We start from the raw sequence: 20,366 nt of genomic DNA, 5'->3' as shown, positions 1-20,366 counted from the left end.
AATAAAGAAAACAACTCGTTTAGCTGAAAAAAATTATATTTTATGAGAAATTATAATTTACAATATTTCATTCATGCATCCATCTTCAGTCGGAACTTAAGCTAAAATTCTCACAATCTCACGCAAAGGTAAAGCAACGTTAGACTATAATATAGTTTTAGCAATATTTTGTGTAGTTATAGCCCAACCGTATAAACAAATAAGTAAGAACCACACCAGTACACGATACTCAGTCCATTCGTAAGGAGCTTACGAATTGGCGGCACTTTATACTCGAACGACACGATAGTACCGTTAACTCGACGCTCGTCTTATATGTAACTAATCACCAATGTATTGTTTCATTGTGCTTTGTTTGGTTTTGATACTACTGCAAATGAATATAAATTCAAGCTCATGCGTTGAATGTCAATGGAGCAATATAGTACGTATGTATCTATTATTGTTCCAAGTTAAATCGGAACATATCAAAATGTATGTACAGAGGTACGCGGAGATTGCAAGACGAGCATCGCCGGTGCTCCGAGGTGGGCCCGACGCCGCGCGGAGCGGACGCTGCAGGCCGCGCTACGGACGCAACAGGTCGGGCTGCGGACACTGCCCACCGGGGTACGGACCCAACAGGTCGGGCTGCGGACACTGCAGGCCGGGCTGCGGACACTGCAGGCCGGGCTGCGGACACTGCAGGCCGGGCTGCGGACACTGCAGGCCGGGCTGCGGACACTGCAGGCCGGGCTGCGGACACTGCAGGCCGGGCTGCGGACACTGCTGACACGGGTGTCTGGTGTCGCGGGTGCCCCACTGTCGGGACAGGGACCCACGTCGGGCCACTAACTAATTCCAATATTGCTGTACAATTGCACAAAAGAAATATAGTTTTTATGTACACGGTAGACACAGATTGCACTTCAGTGGGTAACATCAAATAGAAAGTTTCCAATATTGTGCGCTAAGTTTCACGTCACATTACTTTGAGCATAAGACAGCTGTATCATAATTAAAGCATGGAGTTTTGCTATTGACAGTGTCACTTGAATTGTGCTTAGCGGTCCATATAGAAACTTGAGTAGAAGAGAAATTAAGACACAACAACAAATAATACAATAATAATATATCTTCAAAACGAAACTTGGTTTCTTATACATTTATAAAACTAAATAATAACACGAAGCAACACTCTTAATTAAGCATGGTACAATAAAATATTCTAAAATATGGAAAACAATTATAAAATGTAGTAATTATATTTTGTGCTTCACGTTACGATAAAAAAGTATGCCAATAGCAAAACTTGGCACTGAACTGTCAGCTCAATTCACTCAGCTCATTTAGACCAAATGTACAATATATTACATACTGGTAAGCGTTCGTGCAAAAAACATCGGTTTCGGTTTTTACAATTCACGTTTCGCTTTGTTATTCCGAGGGTTTTTCTAGTAAAAAAAGTTCATATCAAATGCATCAAAAATGTCCTTAAACAACTAACATAGTAACTTCCTATATTTTGACATACGGCTAGCTGATTGATTCTTATACACGGATAACGATAGGAAGAAACCAAATACACCAGACCACAGCGTACACAAAGCCTACAGTTAACATAAAACAGTTTGCGTCAAGTCAATTCGTGTAGAAAAACACCATATTTAAATATAAACAGCTTAAATATTAACATATATTCAAGTAACAAAAATTCCAATGTACAAAAGTAACGAAATATTTAAATACAGTAATAAAGTTATAAATCTTTCATTTTAACAGAAAATAGGGTACCGATATATAATTACGTCTAGTGAATATAATCGGTAGGTAGAGAGAGTGCCGGCAGGCGAGCGGCCGACACGCGCCGGGACCAGGCAGGCCCGGCCCCTGGGCGCCAGGCCTGGCTCGACCGAGAGGATAGTAAACACGCGCTTCATTGGACTAGTTTGTTCAAATCCATCCGTCTGGACATAATAAAATGTATACTAATGTAGAAAGATATTATGGCAACAAACTTTACAAAAAAAAAACCCTAAAACAATGACTAAAAGCAGCTCATGGTAAGGCCAAGACTCACCATAACTTTTAAAATGCACAATTTAATATTCACCAATACAGACACATACATAAATTGTGAATAACTTCATCATAAAAAAACATGTCAAAAAACCTGACGCCTCGTGTACGACCCGTACGGATCGAGAACGAATGTTGTCGGAGGGAGTGCGGCCGGCGAGTACCCATCGCCGCACTCCCCACTCTAGTTTTTGGGTTAAATGACTTACAATCTATCCTTATTTTCTCATTAAACATTTTAAGATGAAATTAGTTCGTCCATCTGATCTCAGTTCGCGAAATTACACACACATCTGTCATGAAGTGATGAAGTGTAACTTGTGTTTTACACAATCACAGATTTGTGTCAGTGACCTTGTTGGTTTCGCTTAGACGAGGTTGTACTCCTTTAGGTTGGATTGTAGGATTGTATCTTTGACTGCGGCGAACACGAACCGGATGTTCTCAGTGTCTGGAAGCAAATACATTAGGGACATTTCAAATTTACTCTAGCTTTCATACAATGTAACTCATACTTGACCACTTACACGATTGTATCTGAAAATTAGAACATATAGGTTTCAAAATTACTGCACTTACTTGTAAGCTGAGATTCTTTTGTCATTAACTGAGAACTGATACAACGTCCGATATTTTGTTTATGATTTAATCATGGTGTGTATTAGCTATTTTGCCTATCCCTTCAGTAATTCAATGTTTCTTATAAAAGATCCATGCAATTAGCTTGAGTGAATAATTTGTCGGGTTAACTATTTCATTTAGTGTCATAATTGTAAGTACCTAATATTTATTTATGCATAATCTCATTTAATTAGTGCAAGTAGGAGCTGGAGGCCCCTTAACTTATAATTTTTAAACGCCAGCGTCATATAACGAAAAGCACTGTGTATTTAGATTTCAAACTCATTTATATTATAATTATGAACATTTATTGTGTGATGAGATATTTTAAAGGCTTTGTATGTAGTCGGTCTTGTACATGATAATGCTCATAATAATAGTATGTAGAGATCACTTTAAAAATACTCATACACAAAGTTCAAAGAGGGTTTGAGTATATGCCCCTGGATTATCCAGTGAGATAAGAGTAATATTTTGTATTGTACTTTTACAGTCCATAAAAAAAGAAATAAAATATGCCAACTAACAATATTATAGTTTCTATCAGGTCTTGCAGATAAACAGATTAATAAACGTTACTATTAAAGCAAACCCAAACCATGCAACAAAATCTATTAACAATATAAAACAAGGATAAATAATAAAACAATCAATACAGTATTAAAAATAAATGTTTAATTCTTCAACATATAATACGATTAAATATATATTTCATGCCAGATTGAATTCCTTGAGAGCTGACTGCATGATAGTATCCTTTACAGCGCAGAACACAAGCTTTATGTTTTCAGTATCTTTAAATACATCCAAGGCAGCATGCAAAATTAATAATGTAAGTAAAAGAAAAGGAAAAGCGCAAAAAAACATAATCAGCAAAAAAAGTCCATGAACATAAATAGATCTACAGCTGAACTAGTGGCTCTTGTTGCGAGGTTCCCATATGTCATTCGTATAAAAAAGGAACCGATAAGAAAACACATATTTTAAAACAGCTTAAGTTAGCAAGAAAAAAAAAACATGTATATAGTCTTCCGCAAAGAAAATTACCATTCTTAGTTGTCGCTGCCTTCGTTATTGTTAAGTAGAATGTAGAGACAGATATAGACAGAAGATAGGTATTAAACGTTATCACTAAGCTTACTATCTTTCAACGGATGAAGGTAACACAATTAGGTTAGGCAGCAATACAAAAAGCTGCTGGGAAATTGCTTTTTACACACATTACATTGTGAAGACCATTGAAAAATTACAGTAGTTTGCAAATCTGACTTTATTCAGCGACTTTTAATGCTGATTATAGTATGTCATAAAGCAAAAAAACTGGTTTTTGTGAGATCAAATGTTAGAAAAATTCTAGGGACATACATGTTGGTCAGGACTTCAAATTTATATTATTAAAGCACCGATCAATAACAGCAAAACAAAATTAATAATATTAAATGCCGTTATAAAAAGAGGAAACATATATATATGAAACAACACAAACATTTGTCTATAGCACATCTAACCATTTATCTGTTATTAACAAAACAATTACAAAAACAACATTAAAACAGCTTTTAAAACTATGCCATGCATAATAGCAATAAAATAAAAAATACTAGAGCACAAAGCACTAATTACAACTAATAATAAAGCAACGATTACGTCAGTTTTATTTTAACGCATTATTACATTTTGTTTAATGTTAATGTGTAACTGTAATAACCACGGACTTGGCATAAATGGATGTAATTATTACATACTACTCAAACGCCATGTAATTTATGTAACTCGGAAAAATATGAGTTTATTCCTCAACTCCCAGGATTGACATGTAACCATATGCACAATAATAAATAAGTTGTAATTTTAAACATTTTGATAAAGGTTGTTGTGTGAACTGTAATGTACATAAGGGTATATTTTGAATGAGATTTTCAAGACACTAAAATTCTAGTTACAATGATGCCTATTTTTATAACGCTATTTAGTGTCAGTCTTTTGATACATATCAATTTTTTTTTAATTAGAACGCAGAATAAGTAACCTCTTGTTGTGTTCTTGAAGAAGTAATATTATTTTTTTAAACGTAACATTTTAAGTGCACCTAAGAGTAATAAATAACTTAACGCTCTTTCATTGCTAAAATCTGATGCGCCATAATATATTATAAGAAATTTTATATGTGACTGTCACTGTTTCTATAGCCTATTTTTGCCACCCTCGTCGGGTTATCGGGTTTTTTGTTACTTTTACTACTTAAACGTTTTTTATTTATACTACATAGGAAACGTGCAATGTAAACAGTATCAAATTGACTTGACAATAACATTGGCACTGACGAAGGAAGCCAATAAAATGCCACTTTGTTTTCACCGACAGCTCACCTACCCTTGACAGTTGACAGTAACTGTAAGCTGCTTAACGTTAATCATATTATAGAACCAAGGACAGTCACATGTTAAGCCGTCAAACTTGAATCCGCTGACCTAGTCGTAGACTTGAAATAGTATATTTTGTTTACGATTGGATTAGATGTATTACATTTTTGTAAGGACTTATTTAGTAGAATAACGAATGTTCTTTGTAGTGTGTGAGTGTCTTTTTAGGTTTCACCATGATTTACTTAATTTAATTTTAGTTTTTGTGTTGATTTATGTGAAACGTAATTTTCTCTATCGTATAACTACTTATTACATTTCATAATAAATATACAGTACGGTTGTACTATGTCTTGTGGTCTAGCGATATTACAAACGAAATAGCCAATACACACTTGTTTGAAAATCGTAGCTATAGAACTACAGCTTACCTTAATTTCTGATAAATAGGCGTCTCGATACAGGTTAACAGCTCCTTATTTAACTACATTGACGAAAATAAAATCACGCACGTCGCTATTTCAAGAGCAGTAAGTTTGAAACTTTTTTAAACATATTTACAATAAATAACTAGTCATGAAATGAATTAAACCTTTTACAAAGCAGGTTCTGTGATTAAATGAACAAATTATGAAGATTTTATATTAACTTTCTTTTATTCATATAAACTCATTTTGTAAAATTCCACTGAAGAACAAAGGCCTCTTTTCATCTAAACTATTTAACACAAACTCCAATTAATTCGATAGCCTTTTCTGGACATTCCTCTTCAATAGTCAATTATGAACCTAATTTCAGCCACAATAAAGTCTAAAATGGTAAAAAGGGACTAACCTGTCGCGCATGTAAAATGCGAGTAGATGATTTTCTCGGCATCCGGGTTTAGGTCGACGAACATTCGCAGGATGAACTCGCGCGCCGTGTTGGCATCGCGTTGAGGACCTGACAGGCACACACACATGTTCTAGCTTTGCTACTTTTACGGTACGTGGTTTAATGATCATTGGTGGGGATCATTGGGTTTAGTTTAAATAGATTTGCTAGGACTGCGAAGAAATTACTCAATATTAGGATAGATTTACGACAAGGGAAACGTCAAACCAGAATGACCGACAGATAAACTTGTCTCAGACTTTGCATTACTGAAGCATAATGGTTAAACCAAAAACTGTTGGCCTAAAACCTTTATTTTCTGAGGTATTGTCACCTAGGGCATCAAGGCATATATGACAAAAATCTTCCTGCAAAAGTTTTAGTCAACATTCCCACCAAAGACCATTATTATAAAGTCTAGCTTAACAAACAAACCGCCTAGCATACTCTAGCTCTACACAGTATAAGTTTGTCAACCTGTGGCAGTTGTGAAATGTGAGTAACACGATCTCTCGGGATCTGGGTTCTCTTTAAGGTATTTTTGGAGGATATACTCTCGAGCCGGGATCGGGTCGAGTTTTGGACCTATATTTGATAAAATATTGATTTAATCTTATATTATTCATTGGTATGGCAGTAAAAGTACCTGTTTAGTATACAGGTACAACATAATATGTCATTCGCCCTTTATGAGCGTAGGTATAAAGGAACTTATTAATAAAGTATAATGAAATGGTCGAAGAAATAGCGTTTATTATACGCTAGACCTTCCAGTCCATGACCAAGTAATACATTGAAACAGCTTTACTAGTTCTTACTACTTGTTTTTTTTTGTATATTTTGGTGGTATATAAAATATAATTCATATCTTATTTTCCTTTTTTTTCATCAAAACATCTCATGTCATCTAAATATAGATAACTTGAGATAATAGATAACAGTATCAAATATCTTGTATTTTGAGAGCGTTGTAATATTTATTTTATTAATTATAACTGCTGACGAATTTTGCTATCTTATCATTTAGCAGATATGAGATTTTTACAACACAACTGGATCATTTATCAAAATATATATCATTGCAGTTATTTACAAAACATTGAGATTTAATCTACTGGTGACTTAAAACATTAAACATAATAGTTTTACTGCCATACATAAAATACTTTTAAAAGAAAATTTGATAAAAATAGTCAAGCTGCTCTCTGTATTCTGTTCCTATATATTACAACACCACAACTGCATTATATCAGTTCTCTAAAAGCTTTCTTTATAATATGGCCCACTTATTATAAGATAGCCTAGTTTATGTCCCATGGATGGATAAAGGACCCCATTTGACTACAGACACTGTCCTACCCCCTCTAACCATGTGACACTTGTACTATTGTAAATATGTCAATAGAAAACGTTTAAATGCAAAAAGATGATATTCGTATCGATTGAGTGGCCAAGACCTGTCATCTCTATACAATTTAAGCACTTCCTAGGAACATTGTCAATTAATAATGTTGAGCCATTTCACATTAATCCATTGCGAATCTCGCTATCGCCTACTTGGCCTGCCGCCCTGCTTCGTGATGGTATTTAAATTAAAACACATATAAAACTATAACATACCGTCGTATTCGGGGAAATAGTCGACAAGATGCGAATACATAATCTTTTCTTCGAGCAAATCCTTTTTGTTGAGGAACAGGATTACAGACGAGTGTTGGAACCATGGGTATGTGATGATCGTCTTGAACAACGCTTTAGACTCCTCCATCCGGTTCTGGAAAACGTGAACAAGTTTTTTTACTATCAAATCGAAATTACTTATCTTGTGGTTATGGGATATATGACCATTCTGGTTTTTGAGCTCGCTTATATCGATGTATTTTGCCTAAGTACGGAGAAGAAATATCAAAACAATCTTTATAATCCAAAGCAAGGATCAAGTTCCTGGGCAATTTGTAAAATGTTGACTTAATGTTGAGTCGTCTTTCACGGCATTATTTCCTGCTCAATGGTACATGTAATCGGTCTATTCTGCAATGCTTGATAAACCACACCGATACATTATCCTCAAACCTTTAGGAAATAAATTATTTTAATTTATATGTGAATACATTTCAAGGGAAGGGGAAACATTAGCATTAAATAACTATTCAGTTAGGTATAATTGAAACGAAAAGTTTGGAAATCCTGGTAACATCATTCAAACAATAAGGTCCGTCATACTTTTATTATGACGTGTTGAATGACGTTGAGAACCTAATGATGACGACCAATAACCTAGAGTTTAGAAAGTTTTTAACCGTCACAGATTATTTGCATAGCTCTGGGTAGAAAAACCGAGGCTTCATTAACCTAATTTTGGCTTCAAAATGTCATTACTATCTATCAATAATTCACTCTAACCCAAACACACTTCAACACAAAAATAAACATTTCCCAAAATTCTATAACCCTCTCCAGTTCTCTTCATATTATTTACTAAATTTTAAATCTTTAAATAACACACAATAATAAAATTTATTTTTACAGACCTATTCAAGAACGATTCTAAGCAGAATGTTGACCATGAGTATCGGGCCGTTCATATCAAGTAGAATACTCTAAGACTTTTTACAAAAGACCAGCGGGACTGTCGGAAACGATTACTGCGATCCCGGTGCACGATGGGCAAATAAACATGGGTCGGTTATTTGCCCATCGTGCACTTGATGATTTTCCATCCGGAAAAAAGGTCGACACATGCACTTTTGAGGAACATCGTTTACCCATTTCCCTGTCCCGTTAGTCATATAACATTCAAATTGTTTAACTTGTGTCTGCTGGAGAGACAGCGAGCTTGTCAAGTAAACTTCGTTCTTGAATAAGTCTGTTAAAGTTAAAAATAAAGACAAAGTGACTCACCTCATTTTCGGATTCGAATAAAATTTGATCATATTCACTAAGGGCTACTAAGAATATGATTGAGGTTACATTTTCGAAACAGTGAATCCACTTCCTTCTCTCGGATCTTTGGCCCCCGACGTCCACCATTCTGTTTGATATAAAACGAATTAGTTTGGAGTAATTAGAACAGGGATGAACAGAAAAAGCTACAATATAAAATATTAATAATAGCGGGATGGGTTAGTTATGATGATGCTATTCGATATTGAAGGCCCCGTGATATGAAGTTTTTAAAGTAAGCTGTATGGGCAAGAAGCATCAGCTTTTTATTTATTAGCACTAAGATGGACATAGACTACTCAATAAGTTTGTCTGTAGGCTGTTTGTACAGAAGGACTGTCTTCGATACTCTGTGATTTTAGTCTCCAAGGAACCATACAGGTTTATATCCAACTAGGCGTTGTTGAATATTAAAGACACATGTTCTACCTCTTGTACAAAACAGACGTACAAAACAAGTTTTAATTAGATAGGTAACATCTGTTTGTAACATTTAAAAAAATGACTAAGTAATCCTAAATATTTAACGTTCCTAAAAAATAATATAATTTTAAATATTTAAAACAAAAAAGAACACGAATAGCGAAAATCAACAATTAGTTAATTGGTAAAAAGGATTTAATACATAAAACTGTTATATAGAGCAATTCTAAAGCAACAACAACATGTCTTAAAATGTTAGAACAACAGTGAATTTTCTAAGTGTATTATCTAATACAATTCGGCGAAGCAGCCAAAGCCTGCGCTCAGGCGAACTGTTACAGATGTTGCAATAATTCTGTTAGAAAAAAATAAGTGCAATATCTAACCTAATATAAACGTGTATCTTCGAAACGCCGAACATGCTAAAAGTTAAGTTTTGGTGACATTAAGTAAGGAATTGTTGCAAAATGACAAGATTAATATAGCCATGAAGAAACCCAATGATGTTCTAAATGAATAATGAAAACACCATAATGGGTGATATGAAAGATTAAAAGAAATGTAATTAAAAAACTTGCTTGCAGGTATCTTCATAACTACCACACAAGCTATAGTGATTTATTTCACTCAAGCGATATCATTGCTACGTTATAGAGCTGCTTGGCGTAAAGAACGACAAAATAAAAACAATTAGTTACACTAGAATAAAGTCGAGTTGAATTTGAAAAGTTTAAATTTAGAAATACTTACAATGATTGTTTATGTGAAGCGACTCTTTAAACCTAGCAATAAATGCTTGAGTGCTTTAAGCAAAAACGGTGGCAACATTTTAGTCGGCGATGATGTTCAAATGTTGCCATAAGAAAGCATACGCAAGCACGTTAAAAAAGCAGTTCCAAACCTATATTAGTATATAAAAACCACACCTGGCATCAAAGAGGTATAACTAGCACTCGGATACACCTATATTCAAACAATACTTAGGTATTTAGTGCAATGCCTAAGTAAGGTAGTATACGATATTAATTGTCATTGGGAATTGGTCAGGGTGCTACTAGCGTTCGGAAAACGTCTTGGTTCTGAACATACCTAAACACAATTCCGTCAAGATCGAAAGGATACTCAAGGATGCCGGTGGTTGGCTGTCGAGCCCGCAAGATGTCCTGCTCAGTCGGCAGGTAATCATCCTTTTCGATTCTCGCCAAATCACTTAAATAGCTGAAATATATCATGCAGCGCTAACAGCTAGAATGCAGACATGCACATAAATATCTCCTGTTACACACATAAGGCTTAAGAGTAAAAGAGATAGATTTAGATAATAATGAGTCCCAGATTGTACCATGCACCTGTGAACGTGAAGCAAGGCATGCAGATTTACATTTCTATGTTGTTACCTAAATCGTATCTCCTCCAAGTCAAATGGGTATTCTATAATGCCAGTTGTTGGGACTCTTACGCGTAGAATGTCCTGTTCGGTTGGTAAGTAATTTGGTGCCGCCACGCGGTCAATTTCCTGCAAATAGCTATAGAAATTTCTTTTCTCAGTGCGGGTTCCATACTCAAACATTTTTGTTGAACGCCATTCAAAATGACTCAGAAGCGCGAATCACTTTTGCATGCATAAATAACAATTTTATCTTCTTGAAGAGTATTTAACATGGCTTCTTCAAGTATTTTTATGGGACTCGAACCCCTATCGACGTGTAAACTATTTCATTATCAAGACACGTGAATGTGAACCGCTTTAGATGCTTCTAAAGAATTCTCCATATTATATGCAGAAACAAGTATTTATCTTTATACAACAATTAATCACAAACAATAATTGCAGTTCTCAAGATTTCTTGGGAAACAATGCATAGGAGAATGCATTAACACAAGTATGAACAATTTAAGCATAATAACGCCTCAGGCTATTTATTTATTTCAACTATTTATTGTTTTTACTTAGAAGGATTTATACACCTGCATGTTAGATTTCCTGTAAACAAACGACGATAAAACATGTGGTACTCATTTTTTTGGCTAGTTTTTTTTAGGCTTGAAGGAGACTACAGTATTTTCCAAAGTGACGACCTGACTAGCTCACATAGTAACTAAAAGAGTTTCGTCCCCTACTTGTGTCTTCATTCTGATTCGTACATATCAGTATGACAGTCTTTTTTCTGTCTGTAGAAGTACTAATTTAATGACATCACCCTTCTAGAATTATGATTTCAACAATCTTTGCGGTTAATTTGACATTTCCGACAATTAAGTTTCCTGTAACCGGTTTCCACAGATACGACGATCCAGTGTCACTGGCATTGTAGGAAAATACATAAGAGATTACTACCTACACGTGATTATTCATTGCAATCCCATTATTATATAGAAATGATACAATATGGTAATGAATAGTATTCAACTAATCATAACTTCGTGTAAACAATGTCGATTATTATAAAATATTGATGTCATAGGTCGCGTGTAAGTTTTGTAAAGAATTTTATTAAACTACTAGCTGTTGCCTGCGACTTCATCCTATGTAACAGGTTATGAAGTTATAATCATTATTAGACACTTATGGCCTGAATATACCATTTCATTACAATAACTTGAGAAATCTTTTGTGATAGTCAGATATATTGAGTTGGATCAAAGTGCATAGTCAGTGCAAGTCTGACTAAATTCGGTTTAGCAGTTCAGGAGTCCATCGCGGACAAAAAACCTGTCTCGTAATTATACATGTTATGATCTTCTGTTTACTTACTATTTAGCCGAGTCGGTGAGCTGATATTCTCGCCTGCGATCGTAGCACTCCTGTATACCGGCATCGCTCCACAGGGCCTTGATGGCTTCCACGTACGGGCTCTCGAAAGTTGTTACACTCTCGAAATCGATGGATGATATCAATTCCGCCTTTTCCTGGAATTTTAATAACATTATTTACTATAGAATGCTATATATATGATATTTGTAATTTCCCTTGTTAGTCATTGAAATAAATAGCCTTTTTGCTAAATCTAAGCTTTATGCTTCAGTTATTTAATGCTTTTAATGAGTACAGGTCACATGATTCAAATATATCACAAACATTGTACGTATCCATATATACATATGAATTCTTAAGAGAAGAGTCATAGCACAATAATTTCATCCCTATTACTCATGCATTTGTTTTTAGAACATCCTGTATGAAATGACTTTATTGAGAATCTGAAACTAATTTCGCACATCAAAACTACATTTTTAATGAATCGAGAGAGGTATAGATAAAAATAGACCGGTCAAGTGCGAGTCGGACAAACAAGTGGCGGTTGGGTGAAAAAAATGTTATAGGGGCAACAGAAATACATCAACAGTGAAAATTTAGTGTCTAGCTTTAACAGTTGGTGAGACACACTGCTATCTGGACGGACAGTGGTGCCTCAATAGGATTCTGTTTTTATAATTTGTGAACGGAACTCTAAAATTGTACCTACACATAAAGTAACTATAGACTATTTATAGAAGTGGGATTTCCCAGATTCAATTGTTTAAATTTGTATATAAATGAGTTTCCTTTAGCTGAAATAGTCACGGAAATTAAAAGCGCGAATATTATTTCGTCAAAATTTGACCTAAAATTGAATTACATTCAATAGCTGATTTTTATTATCCACTGCATATAATAAAAAATACTTGAGAAAATACAGAACTTGACTTAGCATCTCATTGTTTATTTTAAATAAGTGCTAAATCTTGAATTCTACCTAATTTTTATGGTAATCTACCTGCATGTTAACTAAACTACGTTATGAACGAAAACTTTGTAACACTCGGTCATATTAAAATAGTTGAACTTGCATTCTGACTTGTGTTCTTGTAATCGGATACAATAGGTCCTTCGTAAGTCGATATGAAGTAACAACTTTTTATGTCTGGTTAAAGTTTTACTTCATTAGCAGATTTCCATAAGCAAAAAAAAACGTTTTAATGCAGATTTTGATCGGATTTAAAAGACTTTCGATACACTTAATAAATGGTTATTTTTTTTTGGAAAATATACCTAAGTAAACCCGGTCTTATCTCTTACGTCTTTGTTATGACACAAAGGAATAGACATATATTTCGGATTATCATGTGGTTTGACTAATCACTCTACACTTCCCTTCTAAGAAATCTAGACAATGATATCGTGATAGCAATCGTTTATTTTTTCATCTTACATGACTGTTTCCAGTTCAATAGGAGTTTGACTAGATCTTACCTACATCATTTTTATTGGTATTCATATTTAGAATGCTAATGCTACTTCTTACTTTTCAATAAAAAAATCGTCGAATTGCCATACAGTTTGTATGCATAAAACCGTCGAATACTAAAAAAACAATCCATTTTGACTAGCATATGTCTTATGTTGTATCTGTCACAAAAATCATCAACGACTCGAAGTTAAGTTGCGAGAGTTGTATGAAATATATAACTGCTAGAAATAGAATTATGATATTCCATTCAGTTGTCATCCCTGATGACAGAAAAACGTTTGATATTTGGGAATGTTATCTAAAAAATAAAATAAAGATATCAACATAGTCAATTGTGTAAGGATTGAAAATACTTACTGAGTTGGACGGATTTCCGTATTGTATAGAAAGTAGATCCATAGCGCGTATCATACTTTGCATGGCCATAAAAATATTTTGATAGACGAGTTTGATGAAACCTCTCTTGTCATCGTCGCTGTAGCCCGAGCCATGAATAATTCTCATCTGCTTGATGAACGTCGACTTGCCAGACTCGCCAGTACCTGTTGCAACAAATTATAATATTTTAAACATTTTTTGGGTTTTCAATAATAGGACCTTTTTGAACATATGTATATTTAATTTAAATAACGAGGTGCAAGAACAGGATATTTTTACTAATAGGTGTGAAAGCTTTGACACATAATATTTTTTAGGCATAGGTAAAATAAAGGTTGAGTAATTTCTAATAGCACTAAACTATGAACCGTAGTAAATTCATAATGCATATTCGTGGTATTGTGTTGCATTCTAATAAGAATCTCTAAACGATTAATTATATTTTTTCTTCTACTTGGTTTTTATTTCAAGCAGGAAAATTACAGTTTCATATCATTTTTGGTGACTTCAAACAGCAAAAGTAAGAAAACACAGTTTGTATTATTCAAAAAACTCTTGCTATTTATCTAGAGACCAACTCCAATGTAAAACCTAGCTTATCGCGTGCGCTAATTGGGTCGCAAAAGGGCTTTTAGTTAGACTGATCAGTTCTGCATAGGAAGTATAGTTTGAGAGACACTGCAATTAAACCTTTGAATAAGACAGATGTTAAACTTTTTAACATTAGTAGTTTTTGTATATAGGTATAAACAAACATTTGTATAGCTTTAAAATCAGGCATTTTACAAGAACCAGCTCTAAACCAAAAACTGAAATTATCTCTTACGTGACTAGTGCTAAGTTTTTGAGAAATTGATGTTTCTAATGTGCAGATTAAAATCTCTAAATTACTCATTTTGTATAGAACCTGTAGTTAAAATAAACTAACCACTGCTACTAGTTTTACCTAAAGTCAATCAGTTAACTATCGTCCTTTCAGGTTGTAGAAGTAGAAATAACATAAATAACAAGAAAATTTGGGAAAAAGGAATTTGCGCGAAATTTACTTAGCAATGAGAATAATATACGCCGAGTTATATCTAAGGTCTCTAGGACACTTAAAAGAAAACAACTTGAATCTTACAAATGCACAATGTTGCCATTGTAATAATAATGGGAACCGTCAAACTTAATGCATAAATCATCCTCTGTAGATTACAAAAGATATGCTGACTAGCATTGTAACGTGAATCATGTGATTGCTAATTATAAAAAATAAGTACTAACCAGTCATAGAAGGGGTACTGTCAGCAACGAAAGTCGAGAAACAGACGCACATTTACGAAGTCAAAAAAAGTTTTAAACATCCATAATATCGTTGTTCAATAAGATTTCTACTTAATTTTAATGTTGGTATTAAAACTAGTCTGATTCCTTGTCCTAATACTTATTAAGTTTTTGTATTTGATTGTACTCAGGGACCTTGTAAATTTGATAGTGTCCATTGAGTTTTGTTGCTGACTTTACCTTAATTGTGGTCTGTAGGTACTTAAAGATAATTTTGATTATACACAAGTCTATAGGCGGGACATCGCGTGCTACCAAACAAGCCTGTCTTTATCACGTGACATTAGCTGCGCTAGATTCGTGAGCAAATGTTAGGACTTGCTACAGACGCATGTGGTATGGTCACTGTGTTTAATTATACTTATTATTGAAGAAGGTATGCAGAAGGGTGTTGATTTGACTATAATAGCGCACCTAATTTATTACACCTACATTAATTGAATAAATTAAGTAAGCGCCTATTCTCATTAATTTGGCACTGTTCAAATAAAGTTACTTTATGGTTTCATTTGCTTTCATAGGTGGCAGAAGTAGCCAAGAAAATGGCAGTAAATTGTTGCTGGCAGAGATTTATATAGAACTGTAGGTATTTATATGAAATCAAGAAAACTCAGAGACACTTAACAGGTGTGTCACAATAAAATTAATGAAGAATTCTCTTAAAATCGACTTGTATGTAGGAAATACAAGTAATTGATAACAATAGATAGCATAAAATTTATCTATGATATTTTTTTGTTCGTTTTAAGGGGTAAAATATGAGTGCATTGCTTACATACACAATAAAAACTCTTATTCAAGATAACATTATATTACTAGTAATATTTCTGATCAACTTGTATAATTTGCTTAGCAAATAGTTTTTTTTTGATAAAAACTGAACATGAAAAAGTATGATAACGAATAATTAATATTACAGGGACGAAATGCAATAATTGAAATTTCATTACACATGACCTATGATAATTATCTTACTTGTTGTGACTACCTCGTGCATTTTTTAATTAATGTAAAGGCAATAGATAAAATGAACATGTCTAGAGATTAAAAAGCTAAAAATGGTATTCACCAAATGTAGTGTTTTTTATAAATTTTCTATTAGTTCATTGATACATGATAAATGCTTAACAGAAGTGGATTAAAGTTGACTTGTTTCTGTAATTACTATATTTATATGTTTACCTATAAGTATAATATGACAAGCCTGGGGAAACCCTATTACAATAATGTGTTCTGACAGTCATTATAGCCACCAGTTATTGATGTTAATATTAACCTGTGAATATTTAATTGGAGTATTAAAAGGTTGTCTTTTTATGGTATAATCTAAGCCTGACATAAGCTCAGGATATTTTTTTTTTCACTGAATATTTTTCGTGTGCTAAGTTAGTCACCAAATGATTTTTTTTTTTATTTGTAGAGCTCTATGGCCAATGACTTTAAATGTTTTTACTTTTTAGGCAAATGTGTCATACAAATATGATTAACTAGTTGATAGTTGACTACATACGAACCAACTTAGGCTAATTTGCTATTTGAAGCAAAATCAGCAACAAAGAAAATCCATATGAAACCGAGGAACTTAGCTCATAGAACCAAGTCATATCATGATAAAAGTTTTGATTTGATGCATCCAGCATTTAAGTCAAGTAACATTATACAGACAAGGGGGAGTCCCAAATCAAAGTATTTAACAAAAAGAGATCAATTTTATATCTTAAAAAACATATTACTTTCAATGGAATATCCCATATGAGTTGTCTATTTTAGAAAATAATCATTTTGTATATTTTGCTATAATTGCTTAGTGTTGTTTGTTATTTGCAGAAATGTTAAAAAAGTTTTAATAATGTATCATTTTATGGAAAAGCATTGTATTCTATAAAATTGATTTTAAATATTCAAACATCATTATTTATATAATAAAGAACCTGTATTACCAGCCTGTGACTATTGGGCAAAGGCCTCTTGTCTTTTAAAAAAGGAACAAGCTTCTATTTTTTAAACTAAAAACAAAGTGAAACCTGTTTGCATATTTTAAGACTTAACTACAATTTAAGTTTATTATCACTGTTTTAAAATAAAAATTTTCTACTAAATATAACATATTATTTAATTTAACATTACTGCTATTTATTTATGTATCTAATAAAATACGAAATATTTGTTAAAAGTAACATTTAAAACACACTTGTTGATTAAACAATGCGGCCATTAAATGACCATACTTAGTAAAAAAATATTAAACATGAAGTCACCTACTAAACAGTTTTGAAAACACTTGTAATGTTATTTTTAAGTGGGAGAGGTAAAGGTTAATTTTCCCATAGCAACAGTTTGTGAAGATATCAACAAGTCCATGGTTATGGTATAAATACAATTGAAGTCTATTTTTTGGGGTGCCTTGTCTTTGGCAGGCGGTTAACTTGAATTTGATTCAATATAAATTATATTAATAATTATCAATAAATTTTGCTTTGTAATGACTTATAAAATGATAAACGTCTAGAAAAGAATAAATAATGATTATTGTTTGGGTTTTCAAAATACATGCTAAGTTAGTATTCCAGTTTCTCCTTTCTAGTACATATGCATCAGGAATGAAATCTAGGCTAGCAAGTGATGCTAGCAGCAATCAAAACTGAAAATTTATGTCTATAACATCAAATACCTAACAAATAATTAAACTAATCACCGCTATACGTTTCAAGATCTATGGCTTAAATATCTTTTTTTCTTCTATATCTTTTGCACATCATTCCTCGGTTTCCAAGGAACATAGTATCTGAACTATTGCTTTGCACATGAGTATGGTCATTTAGCATTTTCTCCATTTCAAACAATTCATACATAATTACCGCTGAAAAGGCATACAAGTGTATTCAAATGAACGAGTAATAATTCTAATAACCTATTTTACCAAATTAGTTCCAATCAAAGAGTATTTAACAATGCAGGTTAAACATTAACTCAGCATTATCCCTACCCATGAACTTTAAACATGACTCATTAAAGCAATCAATTGGTAAATTAAACAATTTAATTATTTTTTTACTAGCTGCCGCTGTATTCCATTAAACTGAGCTAATTAGTTGCAAAAAATGTCTATTACAAATTGCTTTTCAACACCATGGTAGTAAGTACTGAAAAAAAAAAGGTTTTATACCTACATAGAGTATGTAATTAGGTCCTATTGTTAAATAATTGAAATCAGACACTGGTCTGCAATATATGGTAAATGTATGATATTTCAATGTAAATAACTGTGTTTTCCTACTGCAGTTCACTGAAGGGTTGTGAAATAAACCTCTGAGTCACTTCAGTTCACCAAAATATGTGATCACAAGCTATTTTAAAGATGCACTTCATGGGTGCAGAGTCACCTCATTACAAAGTAGAATAGTAGTAATGAGTTGCAAACTTCCATTAACTCTCATTATTTAATGTTTCTAAACTAGATAGGCAGCTTTGAGCTGATAAGGGAGATTGTACACCTAGAAACTGTCAGATTCTGTCAAAAGCCACACACCTTAAAAAAAGAGATTATGGAATTTTTTGAATTATTTTTTGTATATAATGAGCACTCACCAAGCAGAAGCAGTTTGAGTTCTCTCCGAGCATCGCGTTTGTCCTTTCGGAGCTGCCTCTCTATTTCCTGGTTGATTCTTTTCTGCTCCTTCGCTTCTTCCGACATACAGCACTCCATGGTGCTGCAGTGCGGAACGCCGCTGACTTTCCTCCTCGCGTGTGGAGCCCTGTCCTTTCGGCAGGCCTTTCAACCGAGGCACACCACTCCTAGAAATTACATTATTATTACACTCACTGTATCACGTTAACACACGCCACTAATATCACAAATCACGTACCGACGCGACAACGCGCGAACAATCATTCGAAATAAAAACTATCAAATACTAAAACCGACAATCCGGTCACTGGGTGTGGTGACTTATGATCGGTCATATACATAAACGCTTCTGTCAACTGCCGACATAAACACATCGAAATCCGTTTATATACGAGCGTGGAACCTTGCAAAGCGATCGCATAATCTTGTTAATGTAACTAGATTCAAGAAACCTATGGCTATTCCCCACACGTGTTATTAATAAGATTAAAACTGTGAGCAAACAGTGGATTGATGATACCTAGGTAATCTACTGATAACTAGAACGGCCTATGTCTAGGTTACGATGTGATTTGTTAGGGCTTACTGGGCGAACACAGACGCTTTACAAATATACTTTTTCACTTATTACGTACCCGAGAGTATATCCATAGGGCAAGATCAAAAATTCCACTTCAAACTATTGCACTAACCACGATTTATCACTCAAGTCATACAACGTCTGCCTCTCAATATGGCGCTCGGTAATTTTGGGCGATGGGTGTACTGCGCGTGCGTTGTTCGTGTATTAGCAAATAAAAAATAATAGACTAAAATTGGATTGAACGTCGCAAAAATTTATAAAGTTATAAATATTGATGAATGCTCAATAAATTTAATTTATTGAATTGGAAATGAAAATCAATCTAATTTTCATTAGATTCATCTAACTAGGTGACAGAATCTGTCAACTTAATTGTCACTCAATGTATTTCCTTGAGTGACTAATGTTTATTTGTGATTAAATAAAATAGAAATAATTTGTTTCGTCTGCATATTTTTTTGAGAAACCGTTTTTACAATACTTTTAACATTTACATTCATTTCATCTAAATAACTAGAATGCCAAGGTTGAATGTATTAAAAAACACCGATATTGTCTTTGATTTAGAACGACCATAGAACGTAACAAAGTAACGTGATGCTACCGAATACTGTTGTCGGAAGTTGCCACCTAGATAATTGTAACGAATAGAATAATCACGTTAGATCACTAATAATCACTATTATAAAAGCTTGAAAATAATGTTAATTTTTTAATTTTCATTTCCTTTTATATTAAGTGCCCAAAAACATACATAGAATACGCCACGCCATGATGAGTCTTTCGACTAGCTTTTGGCTCTTGCTTGCTACAATTTTGCTAAAATTAAACAAAAAATGTAAGTTAAGGGCTATAAATATTAATTTTAATGCAGGTACATATTTTCAAACTTGTGGTTTTTGAAGTTTCTGCAATAGGTATGTGGTTTTGAGTTAACA

General features: G+C 33.5%; 1 protein-coding gene across 3 annotated transcripts; it reads right to left on the bottom strand.

The window, feature by feature from the left end:
• Positions 1–18: 18 nt before the first annotated feature.
• Positions 19–19,795, bottom strand: LOC113500847 (guanine nucleotide-binding protein G(q) subunit alpha). Of its 3 annotated transcripts, XM_026881747.1 has the most exons (10): positions 19,481–19,795; positions 18,806–19,012; positions 13,871–14,055; positions 12,037–12,191; positions 10,679–10,807; positions 10,371–10,499; positions 8,817–8,946; positions 7,536–7,689; positions 5,877–5,984; positions 19–2,509 (listed from the first exon to the last, which is right to left on the bottom strand). In XM_026881747.1, exons 2-10 carry the CDS (start codon positions 18,921–18,923, stop codon positions 2,427–2,429), a joined length of 1,191 nt encoding a protein of 396 aa, XP_026737548.1. In that variant the 5' UTR covers positions 18,924–19,012; positions 19,481–19,795; the 3' UTR covers positions 19–2,426. The 3 variants fall into 3 exon arrangements, with proteins under 3 accessions (XP_026737548.1, XP_026737546.1, XP_026737547.1); XM_026881745.1 differs by lacking the exon at positions 10,371–10,499 and having other exon boundaries at positions 19,481–19,790; XM_026881746.1 differs by lacking the exons at positions 10,371–10,499; positions 19,481–19,795 and adding an exon at positions 19,084–19,403.
• Positions 19,796–20,366: the final 571 nt, after the last annotated feature.

Source organism: Trichoplusia ni, chromosome 14 (assembly GCF_003590095.1).
Source record: "Trichoplusia ni isolate ovarian cell line Hi5 chromosome 14, tn1, whole genome shotgun sequence".
Taxonomy (NCBI): Eukaryota; Metazoa; Arthropoda; class Insecta; order Lepidoptera; family Noctuidae; genus Trichoplusia; species Trichoplusia ni.
This window is presented reverse-complemented; position numbering and strand designations above follow the sequence as displayed.